General features: G+C 50.5%; 1 protein-coding gene across 2 annotated transcripts in view; it reads left to right on the top strand.

Annotated features, from left to right (window-relative positions):
* PSME4 (proteasome activator subunit 4) overlaps positions 1-24,431 on the top strand; it is a 2,155,241-nt gene that overhangs the window by 1,927,312 nt on the left and 203,498 nt on the right. For both annotated transcript variants that reach the window (XM_086927646.1, XM_086927645.1), the window contains one exon: positions 5,978-6,140. In XM_086927646.1, the coding sequence (XP_086783772.1) occupies positions 5,978-6,140 (163 nt within the window). The remainder of the gene's footprint in view (positions 1-5,977; positions 6,141-24,431) is intronic.

Raw genomic sequence — 24,431 nt, 5'->3', positions numbered from 1 at the left:
CCAGGGTCACGGCCAAGTCCTTGGGTCTCTCGACCCAGCGTCAGCAACCGGGTTCGTTTCGCCCCTTTCGTGGCCAAGGAAGGGGCGCCCCCACACGTGCTGCCAGCCACACGCCGCAACAATCCTTTCAACGCGGTGGCGGCCGTGGAAACCGCCGTGGTGGCGGTCGGGGACAACGGCGGGGTCAGACCACACCCTCCCCCGCAGCATCTACCCCAAAATCCTCCTAGTCCGTGCTTTCGGCCCCATGTGACGCCAGTGGGTGGCAGGGTTCGCCATCACCACGCTCACTGGCGCACGATCACTTCGGACAGGTGGGTGCTGCAAATTGTCCGAAGGGGCTACTCCCTCCCCTTCGAGACCTCTCCTCCAGCCATGCCACCGCAGAACCACCGTGTGTCGGGGGACCACTTGACACTTCTGCAGGAGGAAGTTACGGCCCTCTTGGCCAAGGGGGCCATCGAGCGCGTTCCTGGGCCAGAAGTAGGGCGTGGTTGTTATTCCCACTACTTTCTGGTGCCCAAGAAGGACAAGGGGGGCCTACGTCCTATCTTGGATCTAAGGAACGTCAACGGCTTCCTCCGGAAGGAGAAGTTCAAGATGTTGACGTTAGCTCAGGTCTTGGCTGCTCTAGACCCGCAAGACTGGATGGTAGCGTTGGACTTGCAGGACGCCTATTTTCACATCCCCGTCCTGCCGGCCCACCGGCGTTACCTGCGGTTCACGGTAGGCCTGGAGCACTTTCAGTTTATCGTGCTCCCCTTCGGCCTTACCAGCGCCCCACGGGTGTTCACAAAGGTGATGGCGGTGGTCGCAGCCCATCTGCGCAGGTTAGGGGTTTCAGTCTTCCCCTACCTAGACGACTGGTTGTTGAAGGCGGGCTCGCCCCAGACAGTCGTCCACCACCTTCAGATGACGGCAGACCTCTTGCACGACCTGGGGTTCTCCATCAATGTGCCGAAATCACACCTGTGCCCCTCTCAAAAGCTCCTCTTCATCGGAGCGGTTCTGGACTCGGCGCAGTTTCGGGTTTATCCTCCGGAACGGCGGGTTCGGGATATTCAGGCTTTGATTCCCATCTTTCAGCCGCTATCCCGAGTTTCGGTCAGGTTGACGCTGCGGCTGCTGGGACTGATGGCTTCCTGCATCCTTCTGGTGCATCACGCCCGGTGGCGGATGCGGGCTCTGCAGTGGGACCTGAAGTTTCAGTGGGCCCAGCATCAGGGCAACTTGTCCGACCACGTCTTGATCTCGGAGGGCACTGCGAGACAACTGCAGTGGTGGCTTACGGACCGCGATTGGGTCAGGGGCAAGTCCCTCTCCCTTCCCCAACCGGAGCACGTTGTCGTGACGGACGCGTCCCTCCAGGGCTGGGGTGGCCACTTGGGAGAGGCAGAGATCAGAGGCATCTGGTCTCCGGCGGAGTCCCGGCTCCATATCAACCTGTTGGAGCTGCGGGCGATTCGTCTGGCACTGAAGGCATTCCTCCCCTTTGTCAACGGGAGTGTAGTGCAGGTGTTCACCGACAACACCACCGCCATGTGGTACTGCAACAAACAGGGCGGAGTGGGGTCGTGGACCCTTTGCCAGGAGGCTCTGCGCCTCTGGCAATGGCTGGAACGTCAGGGCGTGACTCTGACGGTTCAACACCTGGCAGGTTCTCTGAACGCCAGGGCGGACGAACTCAGCCGTCGGTGCTCGATGGATCACGAATGGCGTCTGAACTCGGACGTGGCGCAAGGCATCTTTCTGCAATGGGGAGAGCCTTGGTTAGATCTATTCGCCACAGAAGAGAACGCGCAATGTCATCAGTTCTGCGCGTTGGAGTTTCCAAGACGGCACTCGCACGGCGACTCTTTTCGGCGCGAGTGGAGTTGCGGTCTGTTATACGCCTTTCCGCCTATACCACTTCTGCCCAGAGTGCTGAAGAAGATCAGGCGCGACCGGGCCCAAGTTATCCTTGTGGCTCCGGACTGGGCTCGAAGGTACTGGTATCCCGAGCTACTCAGCATGTCAGTCGGTCCCCCGATCCGCCTGCCTCTTCAGGAGGACCTTCTGTCGCAGCAGCAGGGGACGGTCCTCCACCCGAACCTGTCCAGTCTCCACCTCCATGCTTGGAGATTGAGCGGCGGCAGTTGAGGCCATTTGACTTGCCTCCTGAAGTCTGTGATGTTATTCTGGCAGCCAGGCGTCCCTCCACTAAGTCGGTATACGCCTGTCGGTGGAACAGATTTGTGGCATGGTGCACAGCAAAGGCTGTGGATCCTCTCTCTGCCCCTCTTTCGGAGGTTCTTCTGTTTCTTCTTTCTCTTGCCCAGCAGGGCTCTGCTCTGGGCACTATCAAGGGCTACCTTTCTGCCCTTTCAGCCTTTTTGAGGCTTCCTGATCAGCCTTCTTTGTTCAAATCCCCGATTGTAACTCGGTTCTTAAAAGGCATCACTCACATGTTTCCACCTGTTCCGTTTGTGATGCCTCAGTGGGATTTGAACCTGGTTCTGACCTTCCTGATGTGTGCTCCCTTTGAGCCCCTTCATTCTTGTCCTCTCCGTCTCCTGACTTTAAAGACGGCTTTCCTGGTTGCCATCACCTCTGCCAGGAGAGTGAGTGAGCTCCAGGCTCTTTCTGTCCAACCTCCTTTCCTGTCCATTCATCCTGATAAGGTGGTTCTGAGGACTAGACCTTCTTTCCTGCCCAAGGTTGTTTCGGCCTTTCACATCGGGCAGTCCATCACCCTCCCTTCCTTCTTCCCGCCTCCGCATCCTTCAAAGGATGAAGAGCGGCTCCACCGTCTGGACCCAAAACGTGCGCTTTCATTCTACATGGATCGCACACGCCAGTTCCGGGTGGATGACCAACTGTTTGTTGGCTACGTGGGTGCGAAGAAGGGACGGGCGGTTTGTAAGCGAACCATCTCTCGATGGGTCGTCCTCTGCATCAAAGCGTGCTACTCTTTGGCTCGGAAGGAGCCTCCTGTTGGGCTGACGGCCCATTCCACTCGGGCCACGGCGGCTACTACTGCCCTGGGCCGGGGAGTCCCCTTGCAGGACATTTGCCAAGCGGCTACGTGGGCCTCGCTGCACACATTTGCGAGGCACTACTGCCTGGACAGTCAAGTCCGGAGGGATGGCTTCTTTGGCCGTTCTGTCCTCCAGGACTTTCTGGTGTAGTTTTGTATTGGTTCGCAGACCCACCACCGGGGTTGGTATTGCTGGGGTATGTATTCTAAGGTAAGGAATCTAACACTAGCGTGATTCTTTCAGATGAACAAGTTACTTACCTTCGGTAACGATATATCTGTAAGAAACATTAGTTAGTGTTAGATTCCTTACCGAACCCACCCATCCTCCCCGTTCTGCGAACTGATACCTAGGGTTAAGGTCATCCCTTTCAGGGCCCTAGTTTTACATGGCACCAGTGTTGGTTCTCTCATGGCTCTGCGTCTCCTGGCGCGGAAAAGCTGTGTGCAAAGAACTGACGTCAGCGCGCGGAGGCGGCGTCTATATACTCCAGCGACGTCATCACGGCGCACGACGCCGACGACGGACGCGGAGCCGCAGGGGACGCCTGCAGACGACGCCTACCGACGCGCAGGGGTACTGCTACGCAAAAGTTTCCGGATCCAGACTGACGCCTGGGGATATTCTAAGGTAAGGAATCTAACACTAACTAATGTTTCTTACAGATATATCGTTACCGAAGGTAAGTAACTTGTTCGACTAATCCAGGAAGTCCGTCCCTGAGAGAGACTAGTCAAACATGTCCGCCAAGTAGGTGGGATAGAGACATCAGTCCTTTGTTTGTTGCTGTTGCTTAGCAAGCATATAAGAGCAGTTTCACTTCTCCTTCATGCATGCAGGGGAGGTGGAGATATTAGTCCTCTGTCTGCTGCTATTACTTTAAGCATAGGGGGAGGAATTTCACTTTCCATCAGAGCCAGCAATGCTCCAGCTATCTGGGAGGAATGCTGTGTGGGGGAGTTAAAGTGAGGAGCCTCGTGGACAGAGGTACGGGGGGCGGGTGGGGGGAGTTATTGCTACAGGTTTATGGCTCCAGCCATTTTGAACAAAGGAGGTAGTTTGGGGGGGGGACTACTCCTTTTTAGCAGCCGGCGTCCTCCATCGCGGAGCGGACGGTAGGGGGGCCACTATCAGTCCTCTGGCGTCGCTCGCTGTAGCTCGCTGAGACTGCGAATCCCCGCGGTGGAGCGGGCAGGCGGTTCCGGCACAGCAGGCTCACAGGGGGTGCCCTCCTGTGCTGCCGGGGGTGCCCTCCGATGCTGCCGTGTAGTCCTTTTGGCTTCCTTTGCAACCGAGCTCCAGTGCCTTCCTCCGCCGTGTAGCGGGGAACCTCTTCCAGCCCTCCGAAGTCGTCAGGCTGTCGGGAACAGGCTCTTGGAGTTTCAGCCGCAGTTTAGGGATGAATCAGCAACCGAGCTCCAGTGCCTTCCTCCGCCGTGTAGCGGGGGACCTCTTCCAGCCCTCCGAAGTCGTCGAGCTGTCGGGAAAAGGCTCCTGGAGTTTCAGCTGCCCCTGTGACGCGACGTTCTTATGCCGCCTTGGATCCGGTGCCGGGCTGGTGGCAAGGTGGTCCGCGATGTCGGCAGGGTGCTCCGCCGTGTCGGCTCAGCAGGCTCCCGTGTCAGCGATGAGGGTGTCTGAGTCGATGGTCCAATCGCGGGGTATTTCAGGGGTCAGTTATCAATCCAATTGCCAATCCAATTACTCGATCCAGTTACTCTTTCATTCCGATCTTCTTTTCTACTTTCGTTCCGTCGTACTGCCCGAATTGCAGGTTGTTATGTTATGTTATGTTATGTTAAACTTTACTTGTATAGCGCACGTTCACCAGGTTGGTTTCTTGATGCTGCTCTGAAGGGTTAGGCTAAGATGTTACTAGTATGCCTGTTTGAATAGCCATGTTTTTAGCAGTTTACGGAAGCTCATAAGGTTTGAGCAAGATCTGATCTCAAGTGGCATGGAGTTCCAGAGTTTGGGGCCCAGGGTGGCAAACCTAGACCCCCCCCAGCCCGTTTTAGCCTGAAGGATGGTATAGCCAGGAGGTGCATTTGGGCGGATCGTAGATTACGGGTGGGAATGTATCTGTTGATCGAGCTGTTTATGAATTTTGGGCTCTTACTGTTCAGGGATTTGAATATAATGCATCCTTCCTTGTAGGCGCATCCCTGGGATACTGGAAGCCAGTGTAGTTTCTTGAGAAGACGAGTGATATGTTGACGCCTGTTTTCTTGAAGGATCAGCCTAGCCGCCTGGTTTTAAACCATTTGGAGGCGGTGGGTGAGATAGGCCGGTATGCCAAGGTAAAGAGAGTTGGCATAGTCGATATGTGATATTACCAAAGTGAGGACTGCCTGTGTTTTCACTTCCTGAGTGAGGAACCTACTGATTTTTCAAATTTTTCTAAGTTGAAAGCAGCATGTAGAGATCACAGACCCAATTTGTTTTTTCATGGTGAGGTCTTTATTGATTATGACTCCCAAGGGTTTGGCGGATGTATAGGGGTGCAGGTGGTTGTCCCAGTTCTTTCGGCCAGAAGTTGGAGCTCCATGGGTTCAGTGCGCCTCCTGTGAGGATGACTTATGTTTTATCCAGGTTTAATTTGAGGTGGTTGCTGTTCATCCAGTCGCGGATGAACAGCATTGTTCCCTGGAATTCAAGGACGGGTGCTTTCCGTTAACCCCTATTACTCTGCCTTTTTTCCAGTTTCCGAATCCAGTCTGACGCTTGGGATTGTTTTATAGGTGAGGAATCTACAGGTAAAGTACCACCAGACAGATCATAACCTCAGGCAAGTAACCTTTTCTTTACTGACTTAGCCTCACTGCTTTTAAAAACATTAATACCAAATTGTAGACCAAAGGTAGAACGTTGTCGTGCCAGCATATCGTGCTGTAGAGTACTGAAAATCACTGTTGCCAGAAATACAGTCTGTCATGTAGTCATTGATGTCTTGTTCACAGGTGAGAGAAATGGCTGCTACAACCCTGAGTGGACTGCTGCAGTGCAGTTTCCTTGCAATGGATGGATCCATGCAGGCTCACTTTGAAATGCTTAGCAAGACAAGTCTGCCAAAGAAGAGGAAGAGAGACCTACACATGGTGATGGATACCATTCCTTCTGGAGGTAAAATAAGGCTAATCTTATATTTTGTTAAGAGGGTTTTGTGTCTTTGTAGGAAGCTGGCCCGTATATACAATACCAAAGTAAGTCTAGTGTGCACAGAGTCATAGCAGAGGCTAAATTAGGTATGTACCAACCGCTCTTTGTGGTAGTGTGGGCAAGCAGTTAGGTTTATCCAGAGGGTGTGTTAAGCATTTATTGTTTTCAATCACTCAAGGATTGATCACACACACTCCGAGTCAGAATCCAGACCAATTGGGTAAGTATAAAATAGGTATACTTGTATTTTATTTTTAGAACCAATGTACTGTCAATTGTAAACCTTTACACAGACATGCAATTGGGAAAGGATTTTCAATTGTTACATATTGGTATGGTTTTAAAAAGCAGGTTATATTACACATTGATTACTTTTAGAATACTTTTTGATTACTTTCAGATTATATTAATTACTGGGGTGGTATGCCTATATGCCACACCTAAGGATCTCACAATACAAGGTAAGTAAGACTTTTCTAGGCTTTAGTTGTCGTTACTGTTTTCCTGATACAAAACAAAAGTTTAACACTTAGAACATTTTAGGCCCAGAATCTTATATTATGTGTTCCTATGAGAAAAGATGGTTATCGGTTTCACAGGTCTTACAGGATGAGAACCTAGTTGTAGTGTGCATTGTTCCTAGTGAACGAATTGTTCAAATATTAAACTTGCTGTTTAATGAGCGATGCGAAAGTAAACACGCGGCGGACTTTGCGGTACCGCTCTTCCCTGCCATGCGTTTTCATTTAAGGAGATCACGTCCCTCTTGCAGTAGTAGCTTTACAGTGATTTCTTGTTTTGTCTCTGAATTGCAGGGCAGCGCACTGTGTACAGTATTGCTAATTGGATCGGTTTCTTTGCCATTACCTTTTGTGCAGAGCCGGAGTGGTGTTGATTTCTTTTTAAATGGATCCAAAAAAGCTATTAATTCAAAATTATCTGTCAGTACGATTATGCCGCTTAACTTCCCGTGTCAGTGTGACTCGATCAGAGGCCCTTCTGCCCAGTTCCCGCTGTGCGGGCCTTCCTAGTTTGCCTTCATATTAAAGACGCCTTTTACCATTCCTATGATGAACACATACATTACAGGTAAAATTACTTTCTGCTCTCTTGTGCCCTTGTTATAGCGCATCAAGATGCAGCCCCCTCCGAAAGGAACTTCCACACCGCCCTCCCTGATTGGCCATTGCGCCTAATGAGCTGTTTTCTTATTAGTCAGTCCCGTGCTCATGGCTCAGGAGGCTACGGCCAGAATTCTAATTGCGCACAGCTTTGATAGGCTGACCAAGAACTGTTTATACACTCCCTACTGGATGTCGTGTCCGTGCTCAAAGATTTAGGCAATGACGGTAAGGAAACACACTTGGGAAAAGCCAGTGTATATTTGGTGATTTTTCTTTGGCTTAACACTGCACTGATGCCATTGGTTAGAGACTTTTCTACTAAACGTCATTCATTGCGCCAATGCATCAGTTTCACAGATTTCATTGGGCAGAGCTCATTGTGAGACATTAATAATTGGTTACTCTGTTGCTGAACTCTGATGTAGTTATTGGGCACAGATCTTGCGGCCTCTTTTCATTGGCTCATTGCCTTCTTCGAACGTTGCTTATTGGCTGCACGCATGAACCCGGTGTCCGGTAAGATGGCGGCCGTCGGGCAGTGCTCACTGGCGACTCTATGACGCTCACACATGTAGAATATCAGGCGGGTGAGTCCCGGACCACGGGCGACTGGAGAAACGAGAGAAAGGATAGTGCGCATATGTGAGAGCAAGGCCACTAGTACGCCGGACTGCGCATGCGCTGCAGGTGTTTAGCTGATGGGTGTAGACAGTGGGGTTTGTTACTTATATGTATGTATGTCTGGGTGCTGGTGTGAGGGCCCTGAGGTGTGCAGGTGCTACTGTATGAGAGAGGCTATGTGTTAAAGTGTGTTCACGCAGATGTGGGTGAGGGTCTGGGTACTAAGGTGGGTGGGACGGGGTATGTGTGAGGGTCTGGGTGCTGAAGTGTGTGAGGGTCTGACTACTGAGGTATGTGAGGGTGTGGGTGCTGAGGTGGGTGGGTGCTAATATGTGTGAGGGTCTGGGTGCTGAGGTGGGCTTGTGAGGGTGCTGTGGTGGGTGTGGGTGCTGAAGTGGGTGTGGGTGCTGAGGTGGGTGTGGGTGCTGAGGTGGGTGTGTGAGGGTCTGGGTGCTGAAGTGTGTGAGGGTCTGACTACTGAGGTATGTGAGGGTGTGGGTGCTGAGGTGGGTGGGTGTTGATGTGTGTGAGGGTCTGGGTGCTGAGGTGGGTGTGTGAGGGTCTGGGTGCTTAGGTGGGCATGTGAGGGTGCTGTGGTGGGTGTGGGTGTTTGAGGTGGGTGTGGGTGCTGAGGTGGGTGTGTGAGGGTCTGGGTGCTTAGGTGGGTGTGAGAGGGTCTGGGTGCTGAGGTGGGTGTGGGTGCTGAGGTGGGCATGGGTGCTGAGGTGGGCGGGTGTAGTTAGGTGGGCAGGTGAGGGTCTGGGTGCTGTGGTGGGCCTGTGAGGGTCTGGGTGCTGAGGTGGGTGTGTGAGGGTCTGGGTGCTGCAGTGGGTGTGTGTGAGGATCTGGGTGCTGCGGTGGGTGTGTGAGGGGCTGGGTGCTGAGATGGTCGTGTGAGGGGCTGGGTGCTGAGTTGGATGTGTGAGGGGCTGGGTGTTGAGGTGGGTGTGTGAGGGTCTGGGTGCTGAGGTGGGTTTGTGAGGGGCTGGGTGCTAAGGTAGGCGTGTGAAGGTCTGGGTGCCAAGGTGTGCTAAGGTTCTCGCCACTGCAGCTCATTCAGAATGTGAAAGAACGCATCATTTGTAATCTTACATCCATAATGTCTATGTTGCCCATTCTGAGATCTCTTCATTGGCTGCCAGTCTGCACAAGTGATCTTCTGATGGATGCATCTGTTACTGGATTCCGCACCTTATGAATATCCCCTGCGCCAGCAACATTCGGAAACTTTTGTAGGTCTTCGCGCCGACGAGGACGTGGACGACGTCACAGAGGCACAGCTCTTCTCGCGACCTCGCTGACTTCACCAGATCCATAATAGAGCCTCGTCGGCCGAAGACGCTAGTTGTTTTTAGGGACTCTCCGTAGTTTGCTACTTTGTGTTTCTAAATTGTATCCTGTTCTCTTTTCAAGGATGTCTTCGAGAAAATCAGGTTTCAAGCCCTGCAGGGAATGCGGTGGACACATGTCCATAACAGATCCACATGACGATTGCGTAGGGTGTTTGTCATCGGACCATGACGTCGAGGATTGTGTTTCCTGTAGGAAGATGAACCCGAAGGCTCTAAAAGGAAGGGAAGCTAAGCTGTTTATGGCAAAGATGCGTAAGGAAAAGACAGGCCAAAGGAGATCGAGGTCCAGATCTAGATCGAGGTCGAGGTCGGATTCGAAGTCGACGTCGGGCCATGCTTCAAAGTCCAAGAAGCATAAAAAGAAGAAGAGGCACGGCTCTCGACGCCGTTCGGGAAAGGAAGAAGCTTAATCGTCGGCTTCGAAAGTCCATCGACATCGTGAGGACTATGTACCTCCTTGTCCAGAGAAGGCGACGTCTCCTGTGGCTTCATCAGCGCAGTCACCGGCGCCGAATCCTTCTGCAGCTCCATCTCCGGAGCATTCTCCGGCTCCGGGAGAAGAGGTACCTGTACCTGAAGCACCGTCGGCGCTGGCAGGCACGAGTCCGGTGATGCCTATGCCTGAGCGTTTTCCAGGTGAGTACCCTCCTTTTCCTGGTCCAGGGCAAGACCCATAGCATTATCTAAATGCCATGTATGGTGTCTTTGCGAGGGCAATGTACCCCTCTGGTGCACCTTCGGGTCGCATGTGTCCCATGGCATTTAACTTGGGAGTTCCTCAAGCATATGCACCAGCTCCCTTTATGCCTTTTCTTCCTGCTTCTCCGTCCTGGCATTTCCCTGCGCCGAGGACCTCGACGCCGATTCCACCTTCTCCGGTGCCGTCAGCTCGACCTCGGTCGACTTCGAATGTGCCTCTGGATCCAGGTTCGACGCCAGTTCCGAATCCATTGGATCCGTGTACTACTCCGTTGGCTCCGGCCCGAAGATAAGGTCCAGATGGGAGGCTCAGAAATTGCTGGAGGAGCAGCAATATCGGGAGGATGAGATGGAGGAAGGTGAGCTTCAGGAGTCTGAGGACTTTTTTGAGGATTTGAGGGTGGCAAGTGGTTTGGAGTTATCACCAGAATGGCAACTCTCTCCTCCTTCAGAGGTTCCCTCTAAATATGTAATTCCCTGCCACTCTGTAACACGAAAGGCTGCTGATCCCAACAATGGAATTTAAGTCCAACATTCAGACAGAGGTACTTCATTCTCCTTGTGCAGTAATTGAACCTTTACTTCAATTCAATGACGCTATCACTGAGCCAATTGTGGAGGTGTGGCTGTGAGAAATTGGCCTGATATGCAGTGCTCACTATTCTAGTGATCACTATGTATCAGTCCAAATGACCCTTATTGATGATTGGTTGTAAGTCAACCTTTTAGACCAGCTATCCTAGTAGCATGGACAAGAGCAGTCTTTAGGCTAAACTCTAGAGGGCGTGTTAAGCCAGCTGTTATACCATCACATATACCCCTTGAACACCAAGTGAAAGGACACCACACAAGTTATGAAAATAAAAGGATATTTATTATAACACAACAGCCCTGGACTCTTTATGAGGACAGGGCGCTAGGCACAATACAAAGCTCTTAAAGAAATACTGAAAGTCGCACAATTTACACAAATGCCCGAGGGGCACGAAAACCATATACTCTAAAAGTGGAATGCGAAATTACTAGCAGGTAAGTACTACTCTCATAGACTTTAGAAACGCTGGACTAACAATGCTGAACCCTTGGATTAGAAGCAGGAGGCCTAGGGACGTCGTGTGCAGAGTGGAAACTCTCACGCGTAAGGCGGGACAAAGTCTATGGTTGCTAGAAATTACAAAGTTAGTGTTCTCGGGCGAACCCGACTAGGTAGGTCAAAAACGAAAGTGGATCTAGACACTTAGAGAGTTGGTCTACGCTGGAGCACCGTGGTACTCGGTTTACCTAGCCCAGGGGCTGCGGCTGCATAGGGGTCAAGTGTCGTCGGAAACCCTCGTTGACGAACCAGGAGCCTGAAGTGGAAGTTGCTGGCAGGCGACCAGTGACGATGTTCCGGGCTGATCCAAGGACTGGGTCAGCTGAAAAAGAGTACCTGTAAGCAGAGGGGACCAAGTTCTGAATCACTAGCCAGTGATTAGATGGGCACCAGGATGGCACCGGATGAAGTCACCTCGACCAGGTGAGTGGGCGACGCTGGGCTCTGCAGTCTCTCGGACCAGGAGGCGTTGTCGGCGACCAGGATGGAGGTGCGAGCTGTCCCACGAAGGTATCTACTGTCGGCGATGCTGGACCCAGGATTGGGGCAACAACTCTTGGCAAATGCAAGCCCACGCGGTGGACTCAAAATGGCGTCTGGAGTGGACCAGGAGGGTCCGGGGTGCTCCTCTGTTGGGGGGAAGCAAGGGCCAGTCTGGACCAACCAGACAAGCGATGGAAGTGTCGTCGTTCGTAGTCAAGAGGGCTACAAGCCAGCAGGCAAGTAGCCGGACAACGCGGTGAGCAGCAAAGAGCAGAAGGGCCCCACGCAGATCTGGTGGATGCTGGGGGGCTGGACTTCGGTGCTGGTGCTGCTCAGGGTTAGGGCTTCTCAAACCCCAAAGCACTCACTCGAGGATCCCTCGGCGGTCGTGCTGGATAAGTGTAGTGCAGTTCTGAAGATGGCCGGTCCCTCGGTCTCGTCACACCCACGAATCTCAGCTGGGCTGATGATGCAGGTAGAGGTCAGAGGTGCCAGGGAAGCCGGGTCTCGTCGTGCTGGTCGGTCTGGTTCCGGAGGAAGGACGTGCAGCAAACCGCAGGTTACTTAGTTGGTGCCCGCAGATGCAGGGTGACTACTCCTTAGTCACAAGGGAGAAATCTTGAGAAGAAGTCTTGAGTTCCTTTCGTAGAAAGTAGTTTCAGGATTCAAAGATGATCTAATTTGGAAGGGTCCCCGCTCCCACCTTTATTCTAAAGAAAGGGGCTGGTACGCGACTAGGTCCTACCCATGGGTGGGACCAGGAAGGGGGGTGGTTACACCCCTCTCCCATGCCGGACTTTCCCCAGCTCAGGGGCTGGTGTGCCCCTGGAACTGGTTCAAGCCGGCCTATGCATAGTGAGCACCGGGGTGCCACTTGCAGTCACTTCCTATTCAGCCCTGCCTACCCAGGATACACAAAACCTTATCTGGGATGGTGCTAGCATCGTCCCTGACAGGAAACCCTTTGTCCAAGCTCTCCTCGTTGGAAGGACTCCCAGCAGCAGGAGTTCAGACTTGTGTCTGTGGTGGCAGCATCCATTTTGTGATGCTGAGGCTCGAGTTAACTTTAACCGGGGTTCACAGTTACACACATGTTGTGTCCCTCTAGAAGGGTGGAATGCTAACCCCGTCGCCAGAATTGGCGAGGGGTTAGTATTCCAATTCGTATGACACCTTACTCGACATGTTTTGATAAAGCGATACCAGAGTTGGCATATAACCGCGAGGATTATAATGCACTTAAGAGTATATGGTATGCGTTATCATGGAACAGCTATTACGACTTGGTTCCGCAAGCTGCAAACGGGCTCAGCTCATGCCAGAGCACCATCTCACATGATTCCAAGCACTCTGCCTTCAGGATTGTTAAGGCCTGCCATAGGAGTGACTGATAGGAATCTATGTGTCCATTTTAGGGTTAGATATAGGTATACTATATCTAAAGCAAGGGGTGATTACACCACCTTGCCCCAGCTGTCGTGCAGCCAGTTGTGTCAGATTTAGATGGCCAGCCATGGGTGGCATAATACATGCTGCAGCCCCTGGTAGGCCCTGCGTGCACCTATGCCCTGAGTTACAGGGTCTGATAAGGTGGCCCAGTACTAATTGGTAAATGCACCTAAGGTACACGTGTCAAATTAGTGAGAGAACAGCTAGGCTGTGGGTCTGATTAGCAGGCCCACAGCCAGGGAAGTCGTAAACCAGTGAAGCAAAAAGCTAAAATCTGGGGTGATCATAGGATTGCAGACCCTACTCTCCTACATGACCCCCCCCCCCCCCCAAACTTTGGGACAATAAACTAACCTTGACCAGGTAAGTCTTCTTGCTCTAAGTGGAAATACCTGGAGAGACCATCTGCATTGCCATGATCAGTGCCAGGTCTATGCTTCACTTTAAAATCCATCCCCTGTAGGGAAATTGACCACCTAAGCAGTTTGGGGGTTTCACCCTTCATCTGATTTAGCCACAAGAGGGGCTTATGGTCGGTCTGAATCTTGAAATGAGTGCCAAATAAGTATGGCCTCAGTTTCTTCAGGGCCCAAATCACAGCAAAGGCCTCCCTCTCAATAGCTGACCAATTTTTCTCTCTGGGGTCAGCCTTCTGCTTATAAAAGCAATGGGCTGGTCATGACCATCAAAATTCAGCTGAGATAGAACAGCTCCCACACCCAACTCAGAAGCATCTGTTTGGACAATGAATGGTTTGGAGTAGTCTGGACTCTTTAGGATAGGTGCTGTACACATGGCCTGCTTTAGGTCATTGAATGCTTTTTGACAGCCTGCTGTCCACTGAACTTTCTTTGGCATATTTTTACTTGTCAGGTCATTAAGTGGAGTCACAATTGATCCATCATTTCTGACAAATTTCCTGTAATAACCAGTCAGGCCCAAGAAAGCTCGAACCTGAGTCTGGGTGGTTGGAGGAGCCCAGTCCTTGATGGACTGTATCTTGCTCTCCAGTGGCTGAACCTGGCCTCCACCTACAAGGTGGCCCAGGTATACAACCTGTGTCTGCCCTATCTGGCACTTTGTGGCCTTGATAGTGAGACCTGCTGCTTGCAGTGCCTCTAACACTTTCCTCAGGTGGACCAGGTGATCCTCCCAGGTGGAACTAAAGACAGCTATATCATCAAGATATGCTGCACAGAAGTCATCCAGCCCAGTGAGAACTTGATTCACCAGCCTTTGGAAGGTGGCAGGTGCATTTTTCAGACCAAAGGGCATACCACAAATTGATAATGTCCACCAGGGGTTGAAAATGCTGTCTTGGGCTTGGCTTCCTCAGCTAACCTGATTTGCCAATACCCAGCTGTCAGGTCAAATGTACTTAAGTGGTTGGCAGAAGCCAATCTATCTATAAGTTAACAACAAGGGGGGACTAAAAAGGGGGACAATATTTAATGGGGTCCAGTGTGCATGTCCCAACAAACTGATAATCAAATAATTGCACAAAGTTCCCCTGGGGGTAATGTCTATGCGAGAGAGAGTGGGATAGTTCTTTCTCTCTGGGGGTGTGGTTGTATCTGTAAGGCAGGGGCGGTCGTCCCTTGTCGGAATTAGGGAAACCTCACACAACAGGCTGGTTCTACGACTACTGTCGCATTCCCAACCGGCCGGTTCGTATCATCATCGGCTTCCTGCTCCTGCGTCAAGCCGGCACTGCAATGCCTGACGGGCAGCACTTGGTGCCGCACTTTAACGGAGATCTTTTATTCCAAAAGCCGATGTTTGAGTGGGTGTGAGGGGCCCTAATCGTGAAGTAGTGAGCGTGTTAGTGTGGTGATGCTAAAAAAAGTTAGTACAGTCTACTCTGGGTACTTTATTCCTGTAGCCGCCTACTTTATTAAAACTAAGAGGGGTATGGGATTTCACCCAGCCGATGTGTGGGAAGCCCGTTTCAACCCTCAATAAGTGATCTGGTCGACATGTTTCGTGCCATCAAGGCAATTCCTCAGGACCAAAAAAGTGCTCATAAACTCAAAGCAGCGCCCATAGTGGGCTGCGAAGTTGGATAGATACTACCTGGGGGGTCGGAAACTGGAGCAGGAAGAGTTCCTGAAATGTTCTCCGCCCTGTGAGGAAAGGGGAGAGAAATTTTTTTGTATAAGAAACAATGCTTACAGAACAGCGTTGTCTGTATTTCCACTAAATTAATCAATCTCTCAATTATAGACTAAGAGTTGAAGTACATTGTGTTAGGAAATGTATACCACATACAGCAAAAAACGAGCGTGTTGTCTCCCATTCAATCTCCCAAACACAATGAAGGGAATTGTCACCAATCAGATCAAGGGAAGAATATGTGCCGTGGGCGATCTCATAACGGCTTAAGCACATTCTAAAAGGAACCATCATGGGGGACTTGGGACAGCTCTAGACTTACCCACAAGTGTTGTAGAGAGTTCTCCCCGGGCTGCCTGGGTAGGACTTATGTGGTCAAATTTCCGCCTGTGGGAGTGCGGGAAAAATTGGTAAAGTGTAAAGAAAGGCTTGGATCATGGTTCCAAATCAAGGTTCAACAATCAGCCCTGCCCAATCAGGTGCAGTGGCACTATGGGCAGAGGGACCCGCGCTCGAGCGCCATTCAACTAGCGCTGCAGCGCAGCGGCGGGAACACCCATCTGTGGATCGCCATTAACTATATGCCGCCGTCCCCATGGGGGTATACACGAGTCAATTCCGTAGTGCCAAAGGGTGGGCACGCCCAAGCTCGCCGGACCTTCCACACGTCTTACTCACGGAGCCTCGTTAGTGTGGGCAGCGGCTGCCAGTCCGATACGGAATTGGAGGGGTGCAGGCACAGGGGCAAGGCTCCCAAGTAATCAAATTATAGAATTCCCCGCCGCCGCGATCGCAACACACCCAGGAGGTCACCTGGCAGCGCGGACCCCTCAGGAGGCAGTGCGCAAACGGGACGAAACCCGGAGCCCACAGCGCTCCCGCGGTAACATCCAGACAGCGACGGGCTCAAAGAGCCGCTTACCTTTAGAGTGGCGTGTAAGAGCCCTCCAACCTACGTCCATCCGACCTGCGGTCTCGGTCGAGCAGGCAGCCGGTGGATTGGCCGCGTTATCGGGAGCTCTTTGAATCTACCGTAGGGGTGGTAGAAAGAGAAAAAGGACTACGGTTGTTTACCTGTTCTCGGGCATGCGCAAAGAGAAGCAGAAAGTCTACATGGAAGGCGGAGTGGGCCTATGTTTGTACCACAGCAGGCGACATCTTGGAATGGGGTCGTGACAGCATTGCGTTATAGGGCACCAATGGAATAATCCACGGAGGGAAGGCTAGACTGCTCAGTTTTGCAGTAGACCTTAGTAGAACAGACGCTATTTAGTGATAATGAACCCTATTTTATTATTACAGCAGTCTATGGTTTGCTTATAAGGGTGTAATGTGACGTTGACATTCGGTTATTATTATTGGTCTATCAGGCATTATCCCAGTGCTACTGTAGCTAGTAATTTTTGCTGTATCCATCCCAACAGAATAATTGATTAGGTCTGAGGTTCTTAATCTTTAAACTCTATATTGTGTTGAGGATATCACAGCAGTCTAAGGTTTGCTTGTTGAGGTGTTATGTGAAATTAACATTGGGTTACCATTATGGGTCTATTAGGTATTGTCCCAGACCCTCTAGGTGCTATTGTATCCATCTCAGCAGAAACATTGATTTGGTCGTGGGTTCTTGATCCTTACTCTATACTTTTGATGATAAATAGCACTTGTGTTGGCTATGTGGTGCAGCTACTCGCCCCATTGGTGAGAACAGGACTAAAAGGAGACACTCGGTCCGGTGGATGGTTATCTTGTCAGTGAGTTCCATGGGACAGAGTCGTTGAGCCCTTCAGTGTCTAGACGTAGGCGGTGGACCCATCTCTGTTCAATTTTGAACAATGCCTGTTGGTTTAATGAGGGATGCCATTCCAAAACTACCCAGCGCATGTCTTCTGCCGCATGATTCTGTAGATGGCAGTGTTCATAAAGGCGAGTTTGGGTCTTGTGGCACCGAACGTTGCTATTGTGTTCCATGATGCGTGTTTTTACTGTGCGTGTTGTCATTCCGATATATTTCAGATCGCACAGGCACGTCAACATGTATATACATTTGCTGGTGTTGCAGTTCGTATGTCTGTTCAGGTGCCACGTGAAGTCATGTGAAAGTTGGACAGTTTTGGACTGGATGACTTGTGGGCAAACAACACAGTTACCACAGCGGTAGTGACCAGTTACTGGTGGCAGGTCCCACAGAGTGTTCTGTGGGCGCGTGCTGTTCTTTTTCGGACGGGTGTGGACCAGTTGATCTTTCAGATTGCAAGTTCTTTTAAACGCAAAACGAGGGCGTGGAATATCTAGATTGACAGAGTTCAGTATACCCCAATGAGAGTTAACGGTTTTTTTGATAAAGGAAGAGTTCTTGGTGTAGGCTGTTACGCACGTGATAATATCCTCCTTCTCCCTGGTCTGAGTTTCCAACAGGGATTCTCTGTTGTTATTCAGGGCTCTCTTCGCTGAGCGGTGGAGTAATTTTGTAGGGTAGCCCCTCTCCTGTAGTTTATTTTGGAGGATGTCGGCTTCTCGTTGGTAATCACTGGTGCTCGTGCAGTTCCTGCGGATTCTTAGGAACTGACCAAAAGGGAGGTTATCCCTTAGTGCTTTCGTATGGTGGCTGCCATAGAGCAAGAGGCTGTTTCTGTCAGTTTCCTTTTTATACAGAGTGGTCGAGATCTCCGAAGGACCCAGTAAAATTGTCAAATCTAGATAGGGTATGGAGGTTTCTGAAATGGTTCCTGTAAATTTCAGGTAGGGGTCTTGGAGGTTGATCCAGGAACAGAACTCCTCACAGCTGGTCCGGTTGCCCTTCCAAAAGATCAAGATGTCGTCTATGTAGCGACGCCAGAGGGTGAGGTTTTCACGGAATGGGTTTTTTTCTGGAGGGTAAATGAAAGCCTTCTCGAATGCTGCCATGTAAATACATGCTACACTAGGCGCGAAGGTTGAACCCATAGAAGTCCCACGGATTTGATGGAACAGTTCAGATTCATATTTGAAAAAGTTCTCTGTTAAGGCGATATTCGCTAGCTCCATAATGAAAGCAATTGGGGTAGGCGATGTCCATTCCTCAAGTCTCAGAGTGGACTCCACTGCTTCCAAGGTTGCCTGTTGGGGGATGTTTGTGTAAAGGGATTCCACATCCAACGTCAGCAATAGATCCACGTCTGTTCTCCCGTCCACATCATTAATGAGTCGCAGGACATCTCTGGTGTCTTGGAGGTAGGAAGGTATCTTTTTCACTACCGGTTGTAAGAAGACATCGCAGAACTGGGACAGGGGCTCCAGGATTGAACCAATGCCGGAGACTATTGGTCTACCAGGTACAGGAGTGGTGCCTTTATGAATTTTCGGTAGGGTGTAAAAGTATGGTATGACTGGATCTGGAGTGATCAGGAAGTCCGCCTCCTTTTTTGAGATCCATTCATTGGTTTCGGCTTCGATGACTAGGCTCATGATAGTGGTTGTCAGGCGTTTAGTGGGGTCCACAGGTAGAGGCCGGTAGTGTGCGGTGTTAGAGAGTTGTCTTCTACACTCCAGGTCATAGTCACAGCGGTCCTGTAAAACTGTGGCGCCCCCTTTGTCTGCCTGCTTGATTACTATTGTAGCATCATTGCCCAGTGTGTTCACGGCTTGTCTTTCAGCAGTTGATAAGTTGTTGAATTGTTTTATTTGCGGTTTCTTTTTCAAGCTTGATAAGACGGCTCGCTCAAAGGTGAGTACCTCCGGGGGGACCATGCCATCTGTGGGGGTGAAGGTTGATGGTTTCTTGAGGCCAGTTCCCTGAGCAGTGATTTCGGGTTTGCCATCAAAGAAGGCCCGTAACCTTATCTTCCTGAAGAGATTCTTCATCTCAATCATCTCTTCGAAGGTATCCGGGATAGGTGTAGGGACAAACCCAAGTCCTTTCTCCAAAACGGTGGTTTCAATGGGGGTCAGGGTCCTTGATGAGAGGTTGACAATCAAACTCTTCTCCCCCTGTTGTTGGTGGCACTCCGAGTTTCCATCATCATTGGTTGGGCCGGTTGGTCTGACCATTGCACGTTCTTCTGTCCTCCTCTTTTGCGCCCTCTTCCTCTGCCCCAACCTCTGCCCTGAAAAGGTGGCGGATGGAGAGGGTAGAATTGGGGTGGACCTTGGGAGAAGAAAGGGTATTGCCATGGGGGTGGCATTTGTGGAGGTCCCTGGAACATTGGACCTTGGTGGTAACCTTGTTGCCATTGGGGACGGTGTTGCATCCGGTTGTTCCTTGGGGCCTGTCCTCCACTCGAGTCGCTGCTTGTGGAGCCTCGTCTGGTGTTGTCATCAGAACTATCGTCTGAGGAATAATTGTTCTTTTTATTCCTAAAATCATCCTTAAGGTAAGGATATACCTTCTCCTTATCGAATCGGGTGATGTCTTTCTGTAGTTTGTCTGTTTTTTGTTTCAATAAATAGTCATGATGGTCAGCCATCTCCTGGTTGATGTCAGCCAGTTTCGTGGTGAAGGAAGTCTTGTTGTTTTTGTTGACAGCAGCTTTCATAGTGGCCTCTATGCTTGATATTTTTTCCAGCAAGGCATCCGCGAGGCGTTTCGCTGTCTGGCTGATCAAGAATAGCAGATCTTTTGTGCACTTCCAGGACACCTGGCACCAATCTGTTTTGAATTGCTTGTCCTCCAAGAAGAGTCTTGGTATGAGTTTAACAATCAATCCAAAAGGGGCTATGTTGTTCCTTAAATATTCCGTCATCATTACCCCATGAATGGTAATTCTGATGAGTTCTTTTTTCAGTTCTGTCAGGGTTGTCCAGTCTTCATTAGATGTGCCTGAGGAAGAGGTATTAGAGTTGTTCAGTAGTGGAGGAGCCGTTCTTAGGGCTTCGGCAATGGCATCCTCATTAAAGCTTAGGCCTGGCACATCCTCCATAGTGATTGGAGGGATGTTAGGAAAATCCCGAGAGATGGGAGGGTGGGAGGAACACGCAGGTAATTCTCGTCTGTATTGGTGTGTCGGGCCAGTGCAGTGAAAGGGTTTCACTGTTGGTAACCTTACATGTCCCGTGGGGGAAACCCACGTAAATTAGTTAACAACAAGGGGGGACTAAAAAGGGGGACAATATTTAATGGGGTCCAGTGTGCATGTCCCAACAAACTGATAATCAAATAATTGCACAAAGTTCCCCTGGGGGTAATGTCTATGCGAGAGAGAGTGGGATAGTTCTTTCTCTCTGGGGGTGTGGTTGTATCTGTAAGGCAGGGGCGGTCGTCCCTTGTCGGAATTAGGGAAACCTCACACAACAGGCTGGTTCTACGACTACTGTCGCATTCCCAACCGGCCGCTTCGTATCATCATCGGCTTCCTGCTCCTGCGTCAAGCCGGCACTGCAATGCCTGACGGGCAGCACTTGGTGCCGCACTTTAACGGAGATCTTTTATTCCAAAAGCCGATGTTTGAGTGGGTGTGAGGGGCCCTAATCGTGAAGTAGTGAGCGTGTTAGTGTGGTGATGCTAAAAAAAGTTAGTACAGTCTACTCTGGGTACTTTATTCCTGTAGCCGCCTACTTTATTAAAACTAAGAGGGGTATGGGATTTCACCCAGCCGATGTGTGGGAAGCCCGTTTCAACCCTCAATAAGTGATCTGGTCGACATGTTTCGTGCCATCAAGGCAATTCCTCAGGACCAAAAAAGTGCTCATAAACTCAAAGCAGCGCCCATAGTGGGCTGCGAAGTTGGATAGATACAACCTGGGGGGTCGGAAACTGGAGCAGGAAGAGTTCCTGAAATGTTCTCCGCCCTGTGAGGAAAGGGGAGAGAAAATTTTTTGTATAAGAAACAATGCTTACAGAACAGCGTTGTCTGTATTTCCACTAAATTAATCAATCTCTCAATTATAGACTAAGAGTTGAAGTACATTGTGTTAGGAAATGTATACCACATACAGCAAAAAACGAGCGTGTTGTCTCCCATTCAATCTCCCAAACACAATGAAGGGAATTGTCACCAATCAGATCAAGGGAAGAATATGTGCCGTGGGCGATCTCATAACGGCTTAAGCACATTCTAAAAGGAACCATCATGGGGGACTTGGGACAGCTCTAGACTTACCCACAAGTGTTGTAGAGAGTTCTCCCCGGGCTGCCTGGGTAGGACTTATGTGGTCAAATTTCCGCCTGTGGGAGTGCGGGAAAAATTGGTAAAGTGTAAAGAAAGGCTTGGATCATGGTTCCAAATCAAGGTTCAACAATCAGCCCTGCCCAATCAGGTGCAGTGGCACTATGGGCAGAGGGACCCGCGCTCGAGCGCCATTCAACTAGCGCTGCAGCGCAGCGGCGGGAACACCCATCTGTGGATCGCCATTAACTATATGCCGCCGTCCCCATGGGGGTATACACGAGTCAATTCCGTAGTGCCAAAGGGTGGGCACGCCCAAGCTCGCCGGACCTTCCACACGTCTTACTCACGGAGCCTCGTTAGTGTGGGCAGCGGCTGCCAGTCCGATACGGAATTGGAGGGGTGCAGGCACAGGGGCAAGGCTCCCAAGTAATCAAATTATAGAATTCCCCGCCGCCGCGATCGCAACACACCCAGGAGGTCACCTGGCAGCGCGGACCCCTCAGGAGGCAGTGCGCAAACGGGACGAAACCCGGAGCCCACAGCGCTCCCGCGGTAACATCCAGACAGCGACGGGCTCAAAGAGCCGCTTACCTTTAGAGTGGCGTGTAAGAGCCCTCCAACCTACGTCCATCCGACCTGCGGTCTCGGTCGAGCAGGCAGCCGGTGGATTGGCCGCGTTATCGGGAGCTCTTTGAATCTACCGTAGGGGTGGTAGAAAGAGAAAAAGGACTACGGTTGTTTACCTGTTCTCGGGCATGCGCAAAGAGAAGCAGAAAGTCTACATGGAAGGCGGAGTGGGCCTATGTTTGTACCACAGCAGGCGACATCTTGGAATGGGGTCGTGACAGCATTGCGTTATAGGGCACCAATGGAATAATCCACGGAGGGAAGGCTAGACTGCTCAGTTTTGCAGTAGACCTTAGTAGAACAGACGCTATTTAGTGATAATGAACCCTATTTTATTATTACAGCAGTCTATGGTTTGCTTATAAGGGTGTAATGTGACGTTGACATTCGGTTATTATTATTGGTCTATCAGGCATTATCCCAGTGCTACTGTAGCTAGTAATTTTTGCTGTATCCATCCCAACAGAATAATTGATTAGGTCTGAGGTTCTTAATCTTTAAACTCTATATTGTGTTGAGGATATCACAGCAGTCTAAGGTTTGCTTGTTGAGGTGTTATGTGAAATTAACATTGGGTTACCATTATGGGTCTATTAGGTATTGTCCCAGACCCTCTAGGTGCTATTGTATCCATCTCAGCAGAAACATTGATTTGGTCGTGGGTTCTTGATCCTTACTCTATACTTTTGATGATAAATAGCACTTGTGTTGGCTATGTGGTGCAGCTACTCGCCCCATTGGTGAGAACAGGACTAAAAGGAGACACTCGGTCCGGTGGATGGTTATCTTGTCAGTGAGTTCCATGGGACAGAGTCGTTGAGCCCTTGAGTGTCTAGACGTAGGCGGTGGACCCATCTCTGTTCAATTTTGAACAATGCCTGTTGGTTTAATGAGGGATGCCATTCCAAAACTACCCAGCGCATGTCTTCTGCCGCATGATTCTGTAGATGGCAGTGTTCATAAAGGCGAGTTTGGGTCTTGTGGCACCGAACGTTGCTATTGTGTTCCATGATGCGTGTTTTTACTGTGCGTGTTGTCATTCCGATATATTTCAGATCGCACGGGCACGTCAACATGTATATACATTTGCTGGTGTTGCAGTTCGTATGTCTGTTCAGGTGCCACGTGAAGTCATGTGAAAGTTGGACAGTTTTGGACTGGATGACTTGTGGGCAAACAACACAGTTACCACAGCGGTAGTGACCAGTTACTGGTGGCAGGTCCCACAGAGTGTTCTGTGGGCGCGTGCTGTTCTTTTTCGGACGGGTGTGGACCAGTTGATCTTTCAGATTGCAAGTTCTTTTAAACGCAAAACGAGGGCGTGGAATATCTAGATTGACAGAGTTCAGTATACCCCAATGAGAGTTAACGGTTTTTTTGATAAAGGAAGAGTTCTTGGTGTAGGCTGTTACGCACGTGATAATATCCTCCTTCTCCCTGGTCTGAGTTTCCAACAGGGATTCTCTGTTGTTATTCAGGGCTCTCTTCGCTGAGCGGTGGAGTAATTTTGTAGGGTAGCCCCTCTCCTGTAGTTTATTTTGGAGGATGTTGGCTTCTCGTTGGTAATCACTGGTGCTCGTGCAGTTCCTGCGGATTCTTAGGAACTGACCAAAAGGGAGGTTATCCCTTAGTGCTTTCGTATGGTGGCTGCCATAGAGCAAGAGGCTGTTTCTGTCAGTTTCCTTTTTATACAGAGTGGTCGAGATCTCCGAAGGACCCAGTAAAATTGTCAAATCTAGATAGGGTATGGAGGTTTCTGAAATGGTTCCTGTAAATTTCAGGTAGGGGTCTTGGAGGTTGATCCAGGAACAGAACTCCTCACAGCTGGTCCGGTTGCCCTTCCAAAAGATCAAGATGTCGTCTATGTAGCGACGCCAGAGGGTGAGGTTTTCACGGAATGGGTTTTTTTCTGGAGGGTAAATGAAAGCCTTCTCGAATGCTGCCATGTAAATACATGCTACACTGGGCGCGAAGGTTGAACCCATAGAAGTCCCACGGATTTGATGGAACAGTTCAGATTCATATTTGAAAAAGTTCTCTGTTAAGGCGATATTCGCTAGCTCCATAATGAAAGCAATTGGGGTAGGCGATGTCCATTCCTCAAGTCTCAGAGTGGACTCCACTGCTTCCAAGGTTGCCTGTTGGGGGATGTTTGTGTAAAGGGATTCCACATCCAACGTCAGCAATAGATCCACGTCTGTTCTCCCGTCCACATCATTAATGAGTCGCAGGACATCTCTGGTGTCTTGGAGGTAGGAAGGTATCTTTTTCACTACCGGTTGTAAGAAGACATCGCAGAACTGGGACAGGGGCTCCAGGATTGAACCGATGCCGGAGACTATTGGTCTACCAGGTACAGGAGTGGTGCCTTTATGAATTTTCGGTAGGGTGTAAAAGTATGGTATGACTGGATCTGGAGTGATCAGGAAGTCCGCCTCCTTTTTTGAGATCCATTCATTGGTTTCGGCTTCGATGACTAGGCTCATGATAGTGGTTGTCAGGCGTTTAGTGGGGTCCACAGGTAGAGGCCGGTAGTGTGCGGTGTTAGAGAGTTGTCTTCTACACTCCAGGTCATAGTCACAGCGGTCCTGTAAAACTGTGGCGCCCCCTTT

The sequence above is a fragment of the Lissotriton vulgaris genome, chromosome 6 (assembly GCF_964263255.1).
Source record: "Lissotriton vulgaris chromosome 6, aLisVul1.2, whole genome shotgun sequence".
NCBI lineage: Eukaryota > Metazoa > Chordata > Amphibia > Caudata > Salamandridae > Lissotriton > Lissotriton vulgaris.
This window is presented reverse-complemented; position numbering and strand designations above follow the sequence as displayed.